The sequence below is a fragment of the Oncorhynchus clarkii genome, chromosome 12 (genome assembly GCF_045791955.1).
Source record: "Oncorhynchus clarkii lewisi isolate Uvic-CL-2024 chromosome 12, UVic_Ocla_1.0, whole genome shotgun sequence".
Lineage (NCBI taxonomy): Eukaryota > Metazoa > Chordata > Actinopteri > Salmoniformes > Salmonidae > Oncorhynchus > Oncorhynchus clarkii.
Genome location: NC_092158.1, coordinates 73,019,894 through 73,035,366, shown reverse-complemented (window position 1 = coordinate 73,035,366; position 15,473 = coordinate 73,019,894). Strand labels below are relative to the sequence as shown.

The window sequence follows — 15,473 nt, the reverse complement described above, 5'->3', positions numbered from 1 at the left end:
ATATCTTTAAGCATGATCAATTAATAATTATACTGTGGATGATGTACTAAACCACCCAGACACATCAAATATGCAGTTGTCCTTCTGAACTGAGCTGCAGGACAGGAATGAAACTGCTTAAGGATGTCACAATGAGGCCATTGGTGATTTAAAAAAAGCTACAGCAAACTGGTCTCAGACTAGACGTTACATAGTAAATGTAAATCTGGGACACTAAAATTAGTATGATATGTTATGTTTGGCATAGTTACATAAGATAGGTTACTTAAGGCGAACACGAAAGGAGTGTGGTTGTGTACTGCGAACTTCTAGCAACGAAAATGTTGCGTGTTCGAATCTCATAACGGACAATTTTAACTAATTAGCATCTTTGCAACTACCTACTACTTTTGAGCTACTTTGCAATTACTTAGCACGTTATCTAACCCTTCCCCTGACCTTAACTCTTTTAGCTAACCTTAACCTTTTAACCTAACCCCTAGCTAACGTTAGCCATCTAGCTAACGTTAGCCACCTAGCTAATGTTATCCACCTAGCTAATGTTATCCACAACAAATTGGAATTCGTAACACAAGTTTTGCAAATTCATAAAATATATTGACAATTTGCAAATGGTAAAATATCATATGTCATACGAAATAGTTTTTCAGGATGAAAAAAAACAGGGTGGAGCTAAAGCACAGGCAAAATCCTAGAAGGAAACCTGCTTCAGTCTGCTTTACACCAGACACTGGGAGAGGAATTCACCTTTCAGCAGGACAATAACCTACAACACAAACCCAGATCTACACTGGAGTTGCTTACCAAGAAGACAGTGAATGTACCCGAGTAGCCAAGTTACAGTTGTGACTAAAATCTGCTGGATAATCAATGGCAAGACTTGAAAATGTCTGTCTGGCCACGATCCCCAACACCTTGACAGAGCTTGAAGAACTTTAAAAAGAATAATGGGCAAATATTGCACAATACAGGTGTGCAAAGCTCTTATGAGACTTTACCAAGAAGACTCAAAGCTGTAATTGCTGCCGAAGGTGTTTGTAAAAATGTATTGACTAAGGGTGGTGAATACTTCTCTAATAAAGGTGTTTTTTATTTTTCATTCATCTTAATATATATATATATATATATGTTTTGCAAATTCATAACGTATTGTATGAATTGAAATTCGTAACATACCATATGAAATTGAGTTTTTCAGAATGAAACGAAAGTGATGGAGCTAAGGACAGGTAAAAACCTAAGAGTGAAACTTGCTTCCGTCTGCTTTACACCAGACACTGGGAGGGGAATTCAAAGAATTCAAGACACAAAGCTGTAATGGCTGCCAAAGGTGTTGGTAAAATGTATTGACTAAGGGTGGTGAATATTTACAGTGAATTTGGAAACTATTCAGACCCTTTGACTTTTTCCATTTTGTTACATTGCAGCCTTATTCTAAAATGTATTAAATAAAACATTTATCATCAATCTACACACAATACCCCATGATGACACAGTGAAAACACGTTTGTAGAAATGTTTAACCAATTTATTACAAATAAAAAACAGAAATACCTTATTTACATAAGTATTCAGACACTTGAAATTGAAATTGACTTGAAATTGAGCTCAGGTGCATTCTGTTTCTATTGATCATCCTTGAGATGTTTCCACAACTTGATTGGAGTCTACCTGTGCTAAATTCAATTGATTGGACATGATTTGGGAAGGCACACACCTGTCTATTTAAGGTCCCACAGTTGAAAGTGCATGTCAGAGATTTTCTGTCTGTATTGAATAGTTTATCATCTGGTAAATCTAATAGGACCTACTATTGGAGGTATTAATGTTATTATGGAGAATTGAGAGAATGGGTGTATTTGTGAGATTCTACTGGGTATATATGCCCTCCAAAGAAAGGTCGGTGGACCATGATTCAAAGGTCAGATTGTTTGCTCAATTGCGCTCGTCATTACATCTGGTTGGCAAACATGTGAATGGTTGGTGTCTGGAGTGTATGGTCGATGAAACAGTGGCGCATGTGTTGTTAAATTGTTGTAAGTATGTTGAAGAGAGGGAAAGATTGAAGTGTAGGGTCATTGAGGTTGAACAGGGTTGGAAGGGATTATGGGGATAGGGGAGGGTCTATTAGAAGTTAGTAGGTCGATTTTTTTTTTTCTGAAAGTACTAAAAGTTTTTTTTTAATTATATTATTTCACCTTTATTTAACCAGGTAGGCCAGTAGAGAACAAGTTCTCATTTACAACTGTGACCTGGTCAAGATAAAGCAAAGCAGTGCGACACAAACAACAACACAGAGTTACACATGGAATAAACAAACGTACAGTCAATAACACAATAGAAAAGTCTATATAGAGTGTGTGCAAATGAGGTAATATTAGGGAGGTAAGGCAATAAACAGGTTGTAGTGGCGAAGTAATTACAATTGAGCAATTAAACACTGGAGTGATAGATGTGCAGAAGATGAATGTGCAAGTAGAGATACTGGGGTGCAAAGGAGCAAAAAAATTATAATAAAAATAAATAACAATATGGGCATGAGGTAGTTGGGTGGCCTATTTACAGATGGGCTATGTACAGGTGCAATGATCTGTAAGCTGCTCTGACAACTGATGCTTAAAGTTAGTGAGGGAGATATGAGTCTCCAGCTTCAGTGATTTTTGCAATTTGTTCCAGTCATTGGCAGCAGAGAACTGGAAGGAAAGGCGGCCAAACGAGGAATTGGCTTTGGGGGTGACCAGTGAAAAATACCTTCTGGAGCATGTGCTACGGGTGGGTGCTGCTATGGTGACCAGTGAGCTGAGATAAGGCGGGGCATTACCTAGCAAAGACTTATAGATGACCTGGAGCCAGTGGGTTTGGCGACGGATATGAAGCGAGGGCCAGCCAACGAGAGCATACAGGTCGCAGTGGTGGGTAGTATATGGGGCTTTGGAGACAAAACGGATGGCACCGTGATAGACTGCATCCAATTTGCTGAGTAGAGTGTTGGAGGCTATTTTGTAAATGACATCACCGAAGTCAAGGATCGGTAGGACAGTCAGTTTTACGATGGTAAGTTTGGCAACATAAGTGAAGGATGCTTTGTTGCGAAGTAGGAAGCCGATTCTAGATTTAATTTTGGATTGAAGTGGTTAATGTAAGTCTGGAAGGAGAGTTTACAGTCTACCAATTGTTATTTATCACATGCGCCGAATACGACAGTGACCTTACAGTGAAATGCTTACTTACAAGCCCTTAACCAACAATGCAGTTTTAAGAAAATACCTAAAAAAAGTAAGAGATAATAATAACAAATGATTAAAGAGCAGCAGTAAATAACAATAGCAGTGCTATATACAGGTGGTACCGGTACAGAGTCAATGTGCGGGGGCACCGGTGTTGAGGTAATATGTACATAAGGGTAGAGTTATTAAAGTGACTATACATAGATAATAACAGAGAGTAGCAGCAGCGTTCCAGAGGGGAAGCAAGGTAGGACGATTTAGAAATGTTGCAAACGGTGATTGACCACACTCCAGCACAGAAGGTGGGGGCATGCACCTTTAACATTGATTTGCTGACTGACATTATATCATAGAAGAAGAAGTGCATATCAGATAAAAAAACAAAAATATTTCTGCAGCATTGAAGGTCCCCAAGAACACAGTGGCTGCCATCATTCTTAAATGGAAGAAGTTTGGAACCACATAGACACTTCCTATAGCTGGCCGCCTGGCCAAACTGAGCAGTCATGAGAGAAGGGTCTTGGTCAGGGAGGTGTCCAAGAACTCAATGGTCACTCTGACAGAGCTCCAGAGTTCCTCTGTGGAAATGGGAGAACCTTCCAGAAGGACAACCATCTCTGCAGCACTCCACCAATCAGGCCTTTATGGTAGAGTGGCCAGACAGAAGCTATTCCTCAGTAAAAGGCACGACAGCCCGCTTGGTGCAAAGTACAAAGAGATCCTTAATGAAAACCTACTCCAGAGCGCTCAGGACCTCAGACTGGGGCGAAGGTTCACCTTCCAACAGAACATCAACCTTAAGCACACAGACAAGACAACACAGGAGTGGCTTCGGGACAAGTCTCTGAATGTCCTTCAGTGGCCCAGCCAGAGCCCGGACTCCAACCCGATCGAACATATCTGGAGACCTGAAAATTGCTGTCCAGTGACACTCCCCATCCAACCTGACAGAGAAGAATGGGAGAAACTCCCCAAATACAGGTGTGCCAAGCTTGTAGTGTCATACCCAAGAAGACTCGAGGCTGTAATCGCTGCCAAAGGTGCTTCAACAAAGTACTGAGTAAAGGGTCTGAATTCTTATGTAAATGTGATATTTATATATTTTTTTATTTTTAATAAAATATTTAATACGTTTTAGAATAAGGCTGAAATGTTAAAAAATGCGGAAATAGTCAAGGGGTCTGAATACTTTCCGAATGCACTGTATCTAAAATGTGCACTACAGTTCAAAAGTTTGGGGACACTTAAAAATGTCCTTGTTTGATCAGAAAAACAGTGTAAACATTGTTATTGTTGTAAATGACTATTGTAGCTGGAAACGGCAGATTTTTTATAGAATATCTACATAGGCGTACAGAGGCCCATTATCAGCAACCATCACTCCTGTGTTCCAATGGCACATTGTATTAGCTAATCCAAGTTTATAATTTTAAAAGGCTAGTTATCACTAGAAAACCCTTTTGCAATTATGTTAGCACAGCTTAAAACTGTTGTCCTGATTAAAGAAGCAATAAAACTGGCCTTCTTTAGACTAGTTGAGTATCTGGAGCATCTGCATTTGTGGGTTTGATTACAGGCTGAAATTGGCCAGAAACAAATAACTTTCTTCTGAAACTCATCAGTCTATTCTTGTTCTGAGAAATTAAGGCTATTCCATGCGAGAAATTGCCAAGAAACAGAAGATCTTGTATGTAACGCTATGTACTACTCCCTTCACAGAACTGTGCAAACTGGCTCTAACCAGAATAGAAAGAGTGGGAGGCACCGGTGCACAACTGAACAAGAGGACCAGTACATTAGAGTGTCTAGTTTGAGAAACATACGCCTCACAAGTCCTCAACTGGCAGCTTAATTAAATAGTACCCGCAAAACACCTGTCTCAACTTCAACAGTGAAGAGGTGACTCTGGGATGTTGGCCTTCTAGACCTGTTGGATCGGAGGTTGAGGGCTAGGGCCATTCCCCCTAGAAATGTTCGGGAACTTGCAGGTGCCTTGGTGGAAGAGTGGGGTAACATCTCACAGCAAGAACTGGCAAATTTGGTGCAGTCCATGAGGAGGAGATGGTGGTTGCGCTCCTGGTGGCTGGTGACATTAATGCAGGGAAACTTAAATCGGTTTTAACAAATTTCTATCAGCATGTGAAATGTGCAACCAGAGGGAAAAAAATCTGGACCACCTTTACTTCATACACAGAGACGCGTATAAAGCTTTCCCTTGCCCTCCATTTGGCAAATCTGACCATAATTCTATCCTCCTGATTACTTCTTGCAAGCAAAATGAAAGCAGGAAGCACCTGTGACTCGGGCTATAAAAAAGTGGTCAGATTAAGCAGATGCTGAACTACAGGACTGTTTTGCTAGCACAGACTGGAATATGTTCCGGGATTCTTCCGATAGCATAGAGGAGAACACCACATCAGTCACAGGCTTTATCAATAAGTGCATTGAGGACGTCGTCCCCACAGTGACTGTACATACATACCCCAACCAGAAGCCATGGATTACAGGCAACATTCGCAACGAGCTAAAGGGTAGAGCTGCCACTTTCAAGGAGCAGGACTCTAACCCGGAAGCTTATAAGAAATCCCGTTATGCCCTCCGACGAACCATCAAACAGGCAAAGCGTCAATACAGGACTAAGATCGAATTGTACTACACCGGTTCCGACGCTCGTTGGATGTGTTAGAGCTTGCAAACTACTACAGACTACAAAGGGAAGCATAACTGAGAGCTGCCCAGTGACAGGACCCAGATGAGCTAAATAACTTATATGCGCACTTAGAGGCAAGTAACATTGAAACATGCATGAGAGCATCAGCTGGTACTGATGACTGTGTGATTAAGCTCTCCGCAGCCGATGTAAGACCTTTAAACAGGTCAACATTCACAAGGCCGCTGGGCCTGATGGATTACAAGGACGTGTACTCCGAGCATGCACTGACTAACTGGCAAGTGTCTTCACTGACATTTTCAACCTCGGAGTCTGTAATACCAACATGTTTCAAGCAGACCACCATAGTCCCTGTGCCCAATAACACTAAGGTAACCTGCCTAAATGACTACTGACCAATAGCACTTTGTAGCCATGAAATGCATTGAAAGGCTGGTTATGGCTCACAACACCATTATCCCAGAAACCCTAGACCCACTTCAATTTGCATACCGCATCAACAGATCCAAAGATGATGCAATCTCTATTACACTCCACACTGCCCTTTCCCACCTGGACAAAAGGAACACCTATGTGAGAATGCTATTCATTGACTACACCTCAGCATTCAACACCATAGTGAACTCAAAGCTCATCACAAAGCTAAGGACCCTGGGACTAAACGCAACTGGATCCTAGACTTCCTGACGGGCCACCCCCAGGTGGTAAGGGTAGGTATCAACACATCCACCACGCTGATCCTCAACACAGGTACGTGCTCAGTCCCCTCCTATACTCCCTGTTCACTCATGACTGCACTGCCAGGCACAACTCCAACGCCATCATTAAGTTTGCTGATGACACAACAGTGGTAGGCCTGATCACCGACAACGATGAGACAGCCTATAGGGAGGTCGTCAGAGACCTGACTGTGTGGTGCACCCCCCCCCCCCCCAATTGGCGTTTTAAACTGATAAACTCGGATTAGCTGACACAACATGCCATTGGAACACAGGAGTGATGGTTGCCGATAATGGGCCTCTGTACACCTATGTAGATATTCCATTAAAAATCAGCTACAAAAGTCACTCACAACATTAACAATGACTACACTGTATTTCTGAACAATTTGATGCTATTTTAAAAATGGACGTTCTTCTTTCAAAAACAACATTTCTAATTGACCCCAAACTTTTGAACGGAAGTGTGTATTTGTTTTTTATTTTTCATTCATCTGTAAATGTTAGAATTTCTCCTCCGCATTATTTTATGTAGAGCATAGGCAAAAAACAAATCCATTTTCAACCCACTTTGTAATACAATACATTTGAAGAAATCCAAGGAGTGTGTAGAGACTTTCTATAGGCACTGTATATTACATGGGTCGCATTCCCCTGCTCAGACATGGCATGCGTCAACCAATGGTATTGACTGACAGGTTGCTACAACATGACCAAAATGATGTGGACACCTGCTTGTCGAACATCTCATTCCAAAATCATGGGCTTTATAATGGCGTTGGTCCCCCCTTTGCTGCTATAATAGCCTCCTTCCTCTCTTCTGTGAAGGCTTTCCACTAGATGTTGGAACATTGCTGCGGGGACTTGCTTCCATTCAGCAGTCGGCGTTCACAATTCATTCCAAAGGTGTTTGATGGGATTGAGATCAGGGCTCTGTGCAGTCAAGTTCTTTCACACCAATCTCGACAAACCATGGACATTGCTTTGTGCATGAGGGCAATGTCATGCTGAAACAGAGAAGGGCCTTCCCCAAACTGTTGCCACAAAGTTGGAAGCAAAGAATTGCCTAGAATGTCATTGTATGCTGTAGCATTAATATTTTCCTTCACTGGAACTAAGGGGCCTAACCTGAACCATGAAAACAGCCACAGACCATTATTCCTGCACCAAGCTTTACAGTTAGCACTATGTTTTCGGGCAGGGAGTGTTCTCCTGGGATCCGCCGAGCCCAGATTTGTCAGTCGGACTCTTAGGTGGTGACGTGTGATTAATCACTCCAGAGAACAAGTTTCCACTGCTCCAGAGTCCAATGGCAGCAAGCTTTACACCACTCCTTCTGACGCTTGGCATCGTGCGTGGTGATCTTAGGCTTGTGTGCGGCTGCTCGGCCATGGAAACCCATTTCATGAAGCTCCCGACGAACAGTTCTTGTGCTGACATTGCTTCCAGAGGCCGTTTGGAACTTGGTAGTTAGTGTTGCAAGATAGATTATTTTATAGATTATTTTATGCGCTTCAGCACTCGTTGATCCTGTTCTGTGAGCTAGTGTGGCCTACTACTTTGCGGCTGAGCCATTGTTGCTCCTAGAAATTTCTACTTCACAATAACAGCACTTACAGTTGACTGGGGCAGCTCTAGCAGGACAGAAATTTGACTGACTTGTTGGAAAGGTGGCATCCTATGACAGTGCCACGTTGAAAGTCACTGAGCTCTTCAGTAAGACTGCCAATGTTTACCTATGTAGATAATATGGCTTTGTGCTTGATTTTACACACCCGTCAGCTACGGGTGTGGCTGAAATAGTCAAATACACAAATTTGAAGGGGTGTCCATACTTCTGTATATATCGTGTGTGGTTAGCTGGTACGTAAAATACCTATCCAGGCGTTGTAAGATCTGGCCAGTGTCAGCAACGCCTGGGCAGAGGAATTGCCCATTTTGTGTTTAGCTGACACCTATCCAGGAGTTGTAAGATCTGGCATGCATCTGCAATGTTGTCAGGCAGGAACTCGACTATTATCATTCCAGAAACCATTGTATCCATCCTACCACATGCAACCACTGATTAAACTTTGCAAAATGTCTTCCATTTTAGACTTCATGACAACTAAGCACATTGCATAGAATGTCAACCTACATTTTTTAGGCTGCTACCCTAATGAACAAGTACAAAATCAATATTTGCAACAAGAAATCTAGATTTTATTTTGGTTGGTTGGCATATTCCAAAACCAACAGGCATAAATGCAACAAATTATGGAAATAATGAAAAAGACCTACATGAACATAATTTTTGAAAGGATGCATAATTCCATTTCAAAACATTCCAATCTTCAGACTTCTGAATCGTATAAAACAAAAAGGAACCTTTCTTAAAAACTCAAATACAAAAACAAGCCTTTTTTTTATGTGACCTTTCGACATAAGAGCTGTTCTGATGGTGTCTACCCCTGCTTTGGCTTCTCTGAGCAGGACATCAATCCATTTTATGACAAGCGATCCTTGTGACGCGTCAATGATTGCTACGTTACGTAAAAGGCAATGGTGCATCTCTTTATCTGTGATAAAAGGAACACTGCTATGATCATTTGGAGCACATGGCCAACAGTGTACTTCCCATTAAAATCAAGCTGTGATCTGCATCTCTCCTCTTAATGGTACAGACTAGATCCTCCCAAAGGCTTACCTGAACCTGTACCTCTTTTACTTAACACTGCAAAATATATTGCATCCCAACATAATCATTGTCATCAAATCATTACTTTATGTCTTTAAGCAGAAAACTATATTTGCCAAAGTCATTGTCATTTGGGGCTATAAGATGGTCTTTTCTGGCTTTGGCCAGTTTCATCAAAAGGAACTCCCTGCGCTCCGTCCATTCCTTTAGTTCTTCGTTTCCATGAGCCAGTTTACACAACTCCTCCTCTGTGCAAGTGCCTTTAAGGTATCTGTGGAAATGGGTGCAGTATCAGAAATGTCAGTCACCAATAACACCATTTCCAGTAATCAAATTAGGCACCAGTGACCTAGATAAACATTGAATTAGCATAGAAACCTTACCTCTCGCAAACTCTGAAGGTGCCAGTGGGGAAGCGATACTGCCAGCAGTTCTGATCGTCTTCAGAGTTAAACACTTTCTCTCTGTGTTTTTCTGAAGTGATGTGCTGCTGCCACTGCCTGTCACTGTTGCAGTTCTTACCACAAAGCCAACAGTGGTTGCCAGTCTAGCATAACAGATATCATCAAGATGATATTAGCATGTTGAAGGTTTGTGGTCACTTACAGCATGTTGAAGGTCATATAACCATCTGGGTGTGGTTAAAACAGAGATTGCTTACCATCTCCTCAGCATAGTCTGTGGGCATGTGGATCTGCTTCCCGTTCTCCTTGATGGAGCTGTTGGAGGCCTCCTCGCTCCAGCCAGGCTTCTGAGACTGCAGCCAGTGCTCATACAGCTGCTCCATGTCAGGAACTAAATGGACACACACAGTTTAGTATCTGATTAAGTTTGTATTAGTCATAATATATTTACTGTACATCACATAGGCATGAACTGCTGTACAAAAACTACGGTCCATCTGTAACAAACTCACTGTTGTTCTCTTTCATGTATGTCCACAGGTCCCTTTCCTCTGTGCTGTGTGCAAACGTGCAGTTTCCGATGTACTGGCACTTTTTGCCAGTAGACACGTGCATACAAATCTGTAAGTAAAACACAAACAAAACATGAGCACTTTACACGAGGACAAAACATGATTCTCTCAGAGATTCCCATACGAGTCAGCTGAGTATGTGGTCAGACCAGTTGCTCTGGGAGCATTTTCAGCCCTCCTAGGCCTACCTCAAACTGAGACGGGATGGGCTTCTTTGTTGGGAGAGGGCGGATCGTTGTCCACTTCTTGCGTTCGATGGAACTCACCAGCACCACTCGTTTGTCTTTTGACCACCTGCAACACAGGTCAGATGAAATTCACTATGCTGACCAGGCTCATTATTCAAATTGTCCTGAAATGGTTTCAGGGGAGAGAACTACTCACGAATGCCTGGCTTTGGCAGTGCAGTACTTCTTGTTCTTGTCTGCCTCACTAACTTGGCCGTTTCTCCAACACTGCCCACACACAAACTGCATCTTCAGATTTGGGGGTCCAAACCTCTTCAGTGGTGTGGTGAATTGCTGGAAGGACACAAAATTAATGGTTTGTGTCAGGTCATGTGGAAAATCTGCAGTCAAATGAACATTAGAAATACATTTAGGAAATAAAGCATGTTCTGAATTTGGTGTTGTGTACAATGACTGTTTACCAGGGATCCTTGGGAGCCTGCCTCCATGTTCCAAAACCTATTGGCCTCATGGACTATATTTTCAGGAGTGATGCCTATATGATCATAAACAGATTGCAAAGAGTTAAGAGGGATGTTCACTTAGAAAACCCACAAAAGTTACCAGAAGGTCCTTAAAATACTTTTTCGGCTGTATGTAATAACATAAAAAAACGTTCTGGGCTAATAATGTAAGAAATAACACACAAACTAAATACTACAAAGTTGCTTAGGAGCTAGAAGCAGAGGTGCCATGTCTGTCGGCACGTCTTACAACTGGGAAAAGTAATCTTGTTGAATTACCAATAACATTCTTTGATTAGATGCTATTTGAAGGCACCTTTAATAGGTGGTAAGGGCTTACCTAGCTGGTGCTGCATCATCCACACTTTCAGCTCGATCAGGCTGTGGGCATAGAAGCACTCGTCTTCCCGCACGCAGCCGTAGCGCACCTCATGCCGACAGATGTCCATCTGGTTCTGCGGACTGTACGGACGGATTTTGGAGTAGCGCACAGTGTTCTCCCTCAGAATGTGGACCAGGCACCTGAAAGCACAACAACTCATCAAGTTCACAACCCCACTGTGCAGGGCATAGAATCATGTTACAATATACACTAGTGGGCTTAATTACTAAAGGAACCAGAGCGGTCAGCCACAAACCATCACTTACAAGGTAGACCGCTGCTTAATTCACTTAAAAACCTCTGCATCTGTCTCAGCATGTGTAAACAAGTGAAATGGCTTACTTCTGATCTTCAAAGGCATGTTTTGTCACGGGGTGAGAGCAAAGAGATGGGTTGTCCTTATTGGTTTTGCTGATTATTCTGGGTTTGTGATCAAAACACACCTGGTGATCAGATACGATACATTAGAGGGATGGACAACTCTTACAAGACACTGTACACACAGTACAGGTTTTAATAAAGGGCACAGCTCCCACTCATAAAACTGACGCTTATACCAGAGGCAGTAATGTGACAGTCAACGTTAGTGTTGTATCAGGGTAATTCCACGGTAATAGAATGATGACAAAAAAACAACAAATCGTCATTCTGTTACCAAACTTTGTATCTTCAAGTAAATGTTTAATTTGATTTTTTATCAGTGGAAAATTGTTAAAAGTTGTCCTAATGCATAGATTTGTATGGTTTAACTTTGTAATCATTGGTTTTTGTTTGGCATACTTAAAAATTTTTTTTTTTTAAAAATGGTAGTCTCAGCATCATTGTTCCGTGGAATTCTATTGCTCATGAGAAGAATGAGGACACAGGATGTGGTTACAGTCAGGTTACATCAGCGGAACCTCAAGTCAAAAGTTCTCTCTATAACACAGTGGTGCTCCACTCCAGTCAGATGTCCTCAGTCCTGCTGGTTTTCATTTCTCCCTGACACTTAAATTGATTGTCTAGAGTCCACACACACACTATTACTCTGGGCTGATGAAAAGGCAAAACCACTGCAGCACTCAAGAACCAGAGTTGTGTACCCTTGCTGCTCTAACACAACAATGGCAATGCAATAAGACAATAAGACAGACTCAGCAACTTATCAATGAAGACACGCCATTCCAGGAGGAACACGTCACCATTTGTTTTTTACATTAAAAAGCCCAACTTACTCCACAGAGGAACATGAATATCCCGTGATGCTCCTGTAGGATCTTCGGGACAGTCAGATTGATCTTACTGGTGGGCCCAAATGGATCAAAGAGAAAGTCTCTGCAGATGAAGCCTTTGCGCTCCAGGGACCAAACATCAATCTCCTCTTGGCAGTAGGCAAATGTGCAGTGACCAGGGTACCTGCACCCCTCTCCAATGGCGACATCTACAAGATCATCGTTTTAGTTAATACATCTCCATAGGCAGCTGAACACTGGCACAGACGGACCATGAAGCACATTGGAGTAGTAGTATTAGAGTAGTAGTATTTTCAAGGCTTACCTTTGCAGATGTAGTATGGCCCAACATACTGGGATTTTGTCGGTCTGGGTCTGATCAGCTTCCATGACTTGTCTGGTTGATTTTTTATCCTTCCAAGTAATATGTCCTTCTTGCATTTGTGCTCTTCGGTATAGAGTGTGAAATCCAACACTCCAAGCCCTAGTGATAGGATATCAACATGAGCTTTCACATACAATAATTATCATGTCCCATACCCATTTATCAACCCAGTTTCATACTCTTAGATGTTGCACAATAAGCAAAACAGACAATCATATACACTGAACAAAAATATAAAAAGGCAAAAGGCATGCTCAAACTGCTATGTCACTTTACGTGTAGATCCCATGTTTCATGAGCTGAAATAAACCCCTGCCCAGTCATGTGCAATCCATAGATTAGGGCCTAAATCATTGATTTCAATTGACTGATTTCCTTATATGAACTGTAACTCAGTAAAAATCTTTGAAATTGTTGCATGTTGCGTTTATATTACATAAAGCATGTTCTTACCAGTTTTGACATAGCAGTTTGAGCATGCCTGTTTGAATTCATGAGTATCAGCCAGGGGATTTTTGGCCAGATCCACAACAGCAGGGAGGGGGGTTACATCCGGCATCCCCAGGGCCATTCCCATTGGCTTATCATGGTCGGTCAACTGGAGGGGGAACAAATATCATGATTTATAAAAAAAATAGACAAGAAAAACTAAAAACATATAAAACACAAGGCACTGTTGTGAAAATATCAGTGGGACATGAAGACTAGACTAGCTAGACTCACCTGCATGAATGGATGCTGACTATATCCTAGATTTTTTTGTTTTTTGGGGGGGGAAGAAAAATACATCAGAGACAACATTGACAAAACGTTTATGAAAAGTAAATAACAAAAAAAATCTAATTTCAGTTGATTGTTTTGTCAAAATCCAAATTTGTTAGCAATTGAGATTTCATTATTCAATAAGACGTTATTTACATTTTAGTCATTTAGCAGACGCTCTTATCCAGAGCAATTAAGTTTAAGTGCCTTGCTCTAGGGCATAGGGACAGATTTTCGAACCAGCTTACTGGCTCTCAAGCGCTAGGCTTGATATAAGATATAAGACATAAGGATAATAACAAATGTTCAACACATTCGAGAGGTATTACCGTTAAACTGGCTGTATGCAACTCCTTGCATACCTGTCTGAGGCTCTGACATGGAGAGACTGTCCAGTGAGTCCAATGGAGAGGAGACCCCGAAGGTGTCCAGACCTAAAGAGTACCCACTGGCTTGTGGCTTGTGGTAGGGAGGAGGCAGAGTCACTGTGCACTGTGATGTCACATGCATAAAAGGGTTCATGTGAGATGGCATATGGAAAGGACTAGACATGGCATTTGAGGGGGCACTGGTTGGAAAAGGGATAGGGCCCTTCATGGTGGGAATGACCTAGAGAGAGAATACACTCTACATTAGATATTGTTTTAACATGATAGTGAAAAGGCCAAATTTAAAACAAAACCAGATTTTTTAAAACTATAATTGAATGCAAAAAATTTTAAACATTTTAAAAAAGGTTGTCCTACATTAGCAGCAATCTCCCATGAACGTACCATGGGAGATTCTGTGGGCCCAGGGCCAGCTTGGTCCAGCAGATCATCCAGGTCATCTCCAATAATTTCCGCATCGAAGTCCGGGTGAGACTTTTGCATTGGCAAATGATAAGACTGGGTAGGGCTGGCTCTGGCACCATTGACCAACGTATGCATGGGCTTGGAAATGGGCATAGGCAGGGGCACCGGAACATGATTGGGCTCTGGGGTGTGAACCTCAACAGGCGATACTGAAGGGATGATGTTGACAGGGGGGGATTCAGTTTCTAGTCTCTCATTCCGAGGGGGGTGCACCTTCATTGCTGCCAATGGGTCATGGCTTGGGGGGGCTGGGTCTGGACCGTCAGTTTCCTGAGGGGGCTGATTCACTTCTACAACACAGGTGGGAATTTGGAAAGTGCAAACATAATTTTTTAGCAACAAGACCTTCCACATTTAAAAAGGTCCAATGCAGCCGTTTTTCTCTCATCAAATCATTTCTAGGAAACAACTAAGTAACTTACTGTGATTGTTTTCAATTAAAATTAGTTAAACAATTTAAAAATAACCTATTCACAAAGAGCAATTTCTCAAGTAAGATATTTTGCTAAGACTGTCTGAGTGGAGAGTGGAAATGGAAAAAGAAAGCTGTTATTGGCAGAGGTTTGGATCTCTCTCTGACACGTGCGCAACTATGGGGCAAAACAGACAGGGTTGGCTTATTTTGTCACGAAATGTTAATTGAAAAGAAATAAATTTGCACAATGAGCAATTGTTGTCTCAAATACACTGAACAAATATATAACATGCAACATGTAAAGTTTGTGTTTCATGAGCGGAAATAAAAAAATCCCAGAAATGTTCCATATGCACAAAAAGTTTCTCACAAATTTGTTTACATCCTTGTTAATGAGCATTTCTCCTTTGCCAAGATAATCCATCCATCTGACAGATGTGGCATATCAAGAAGCTTGTGCCGGGGACAAAAGGCCATGTCGTGTCACAACACAATGCCACAGA

The 15,473-nt window shown here is 41.8% G+C and overlaps 1 protein-coding gene across 11 annotated transcripts in view; it reads right to left on the bottom strand.

The window, feature by feature from the left end:
- Positions 1 to 8,797: 8,797 nt before the first annotated feature.
- The window catches only part of LOC139421216 (zinc finger CCCH domain-containing protein 7A-like), a 41,893-nt gene continuing 35,217 nt past the window's right edge, over positions 8,798 to 15,473 (bottom strand). For 4 of the 11 annotated variants that reach the window (XM_071171891.1, XM_071171888.1, XM_071171889.1 and 1 more), the window contains exons 9-23: positions 14,448 to 14,845; positions 14,031 to 14,310; positions 13,663 to 13,688; positions 13,393 to 13,537; positions 12,880 to 13,038; positions 12,558 to 12,763; positions 11,686 to 11,786; positions 11,302 to 11,483; positions 10,920 to 10,993; positions 10,655 to 10,791; positions 10,459 to 10,564; positions 10,211 to 10,319; positions 9,956 to 10,089; positions 9,678 to 9,841; positions 8,798 to 9,565 (exon numbers count right to left, since the gene is read on the bottom strand). In XM_071171891.1, the coding sequence (XP_071027992.1) occupies positions 9,376 to 9,565; positions 9,678 to 9,841; positions 9,956 to 10,089; positions 10,211 to 10,319; positions 10,459 to 10,564; positions 10,655 to 10,791; positions 10,920 to 10,993; positions 11,302 to 11,483; positions 11,686 to 11,786; positions 12,558 to 12,763; positions 12,880 to 13,038; positions 13,393 to 13,537; positions 13,663 to 13,688; positions 14,031 to 14,310; positions 14,448 to 14,845 (2,411 nt within the window). In that variant the 3' untranslated portion in view covers positions 8,798 to 9,375. The remainder of the gene's footprint in view (positions 9,566 to 9,677; positions 9,842 to 9,955; positions 10,090 to 10,210; positions 10,320 to 10,458; positions 10,565 to 10,654; positions 10,792 to 10,919; positions 10,994 to 11,301; positions 11,484 to 11,685; positions 11,787 to 12,557; positions 12,764 to 12,879; positions 13,039 to 13,392; positions 13,538 to 13,662; positions 13,689 to 14,030; positions 14,311 to 14,447; positions 14,846 to 15,473) is intronic. The other 7 variants (XM_071171897.1, XM_071171896.1, XM_071171898.1 and 4 more) reach the window with 3 other exon arrangements.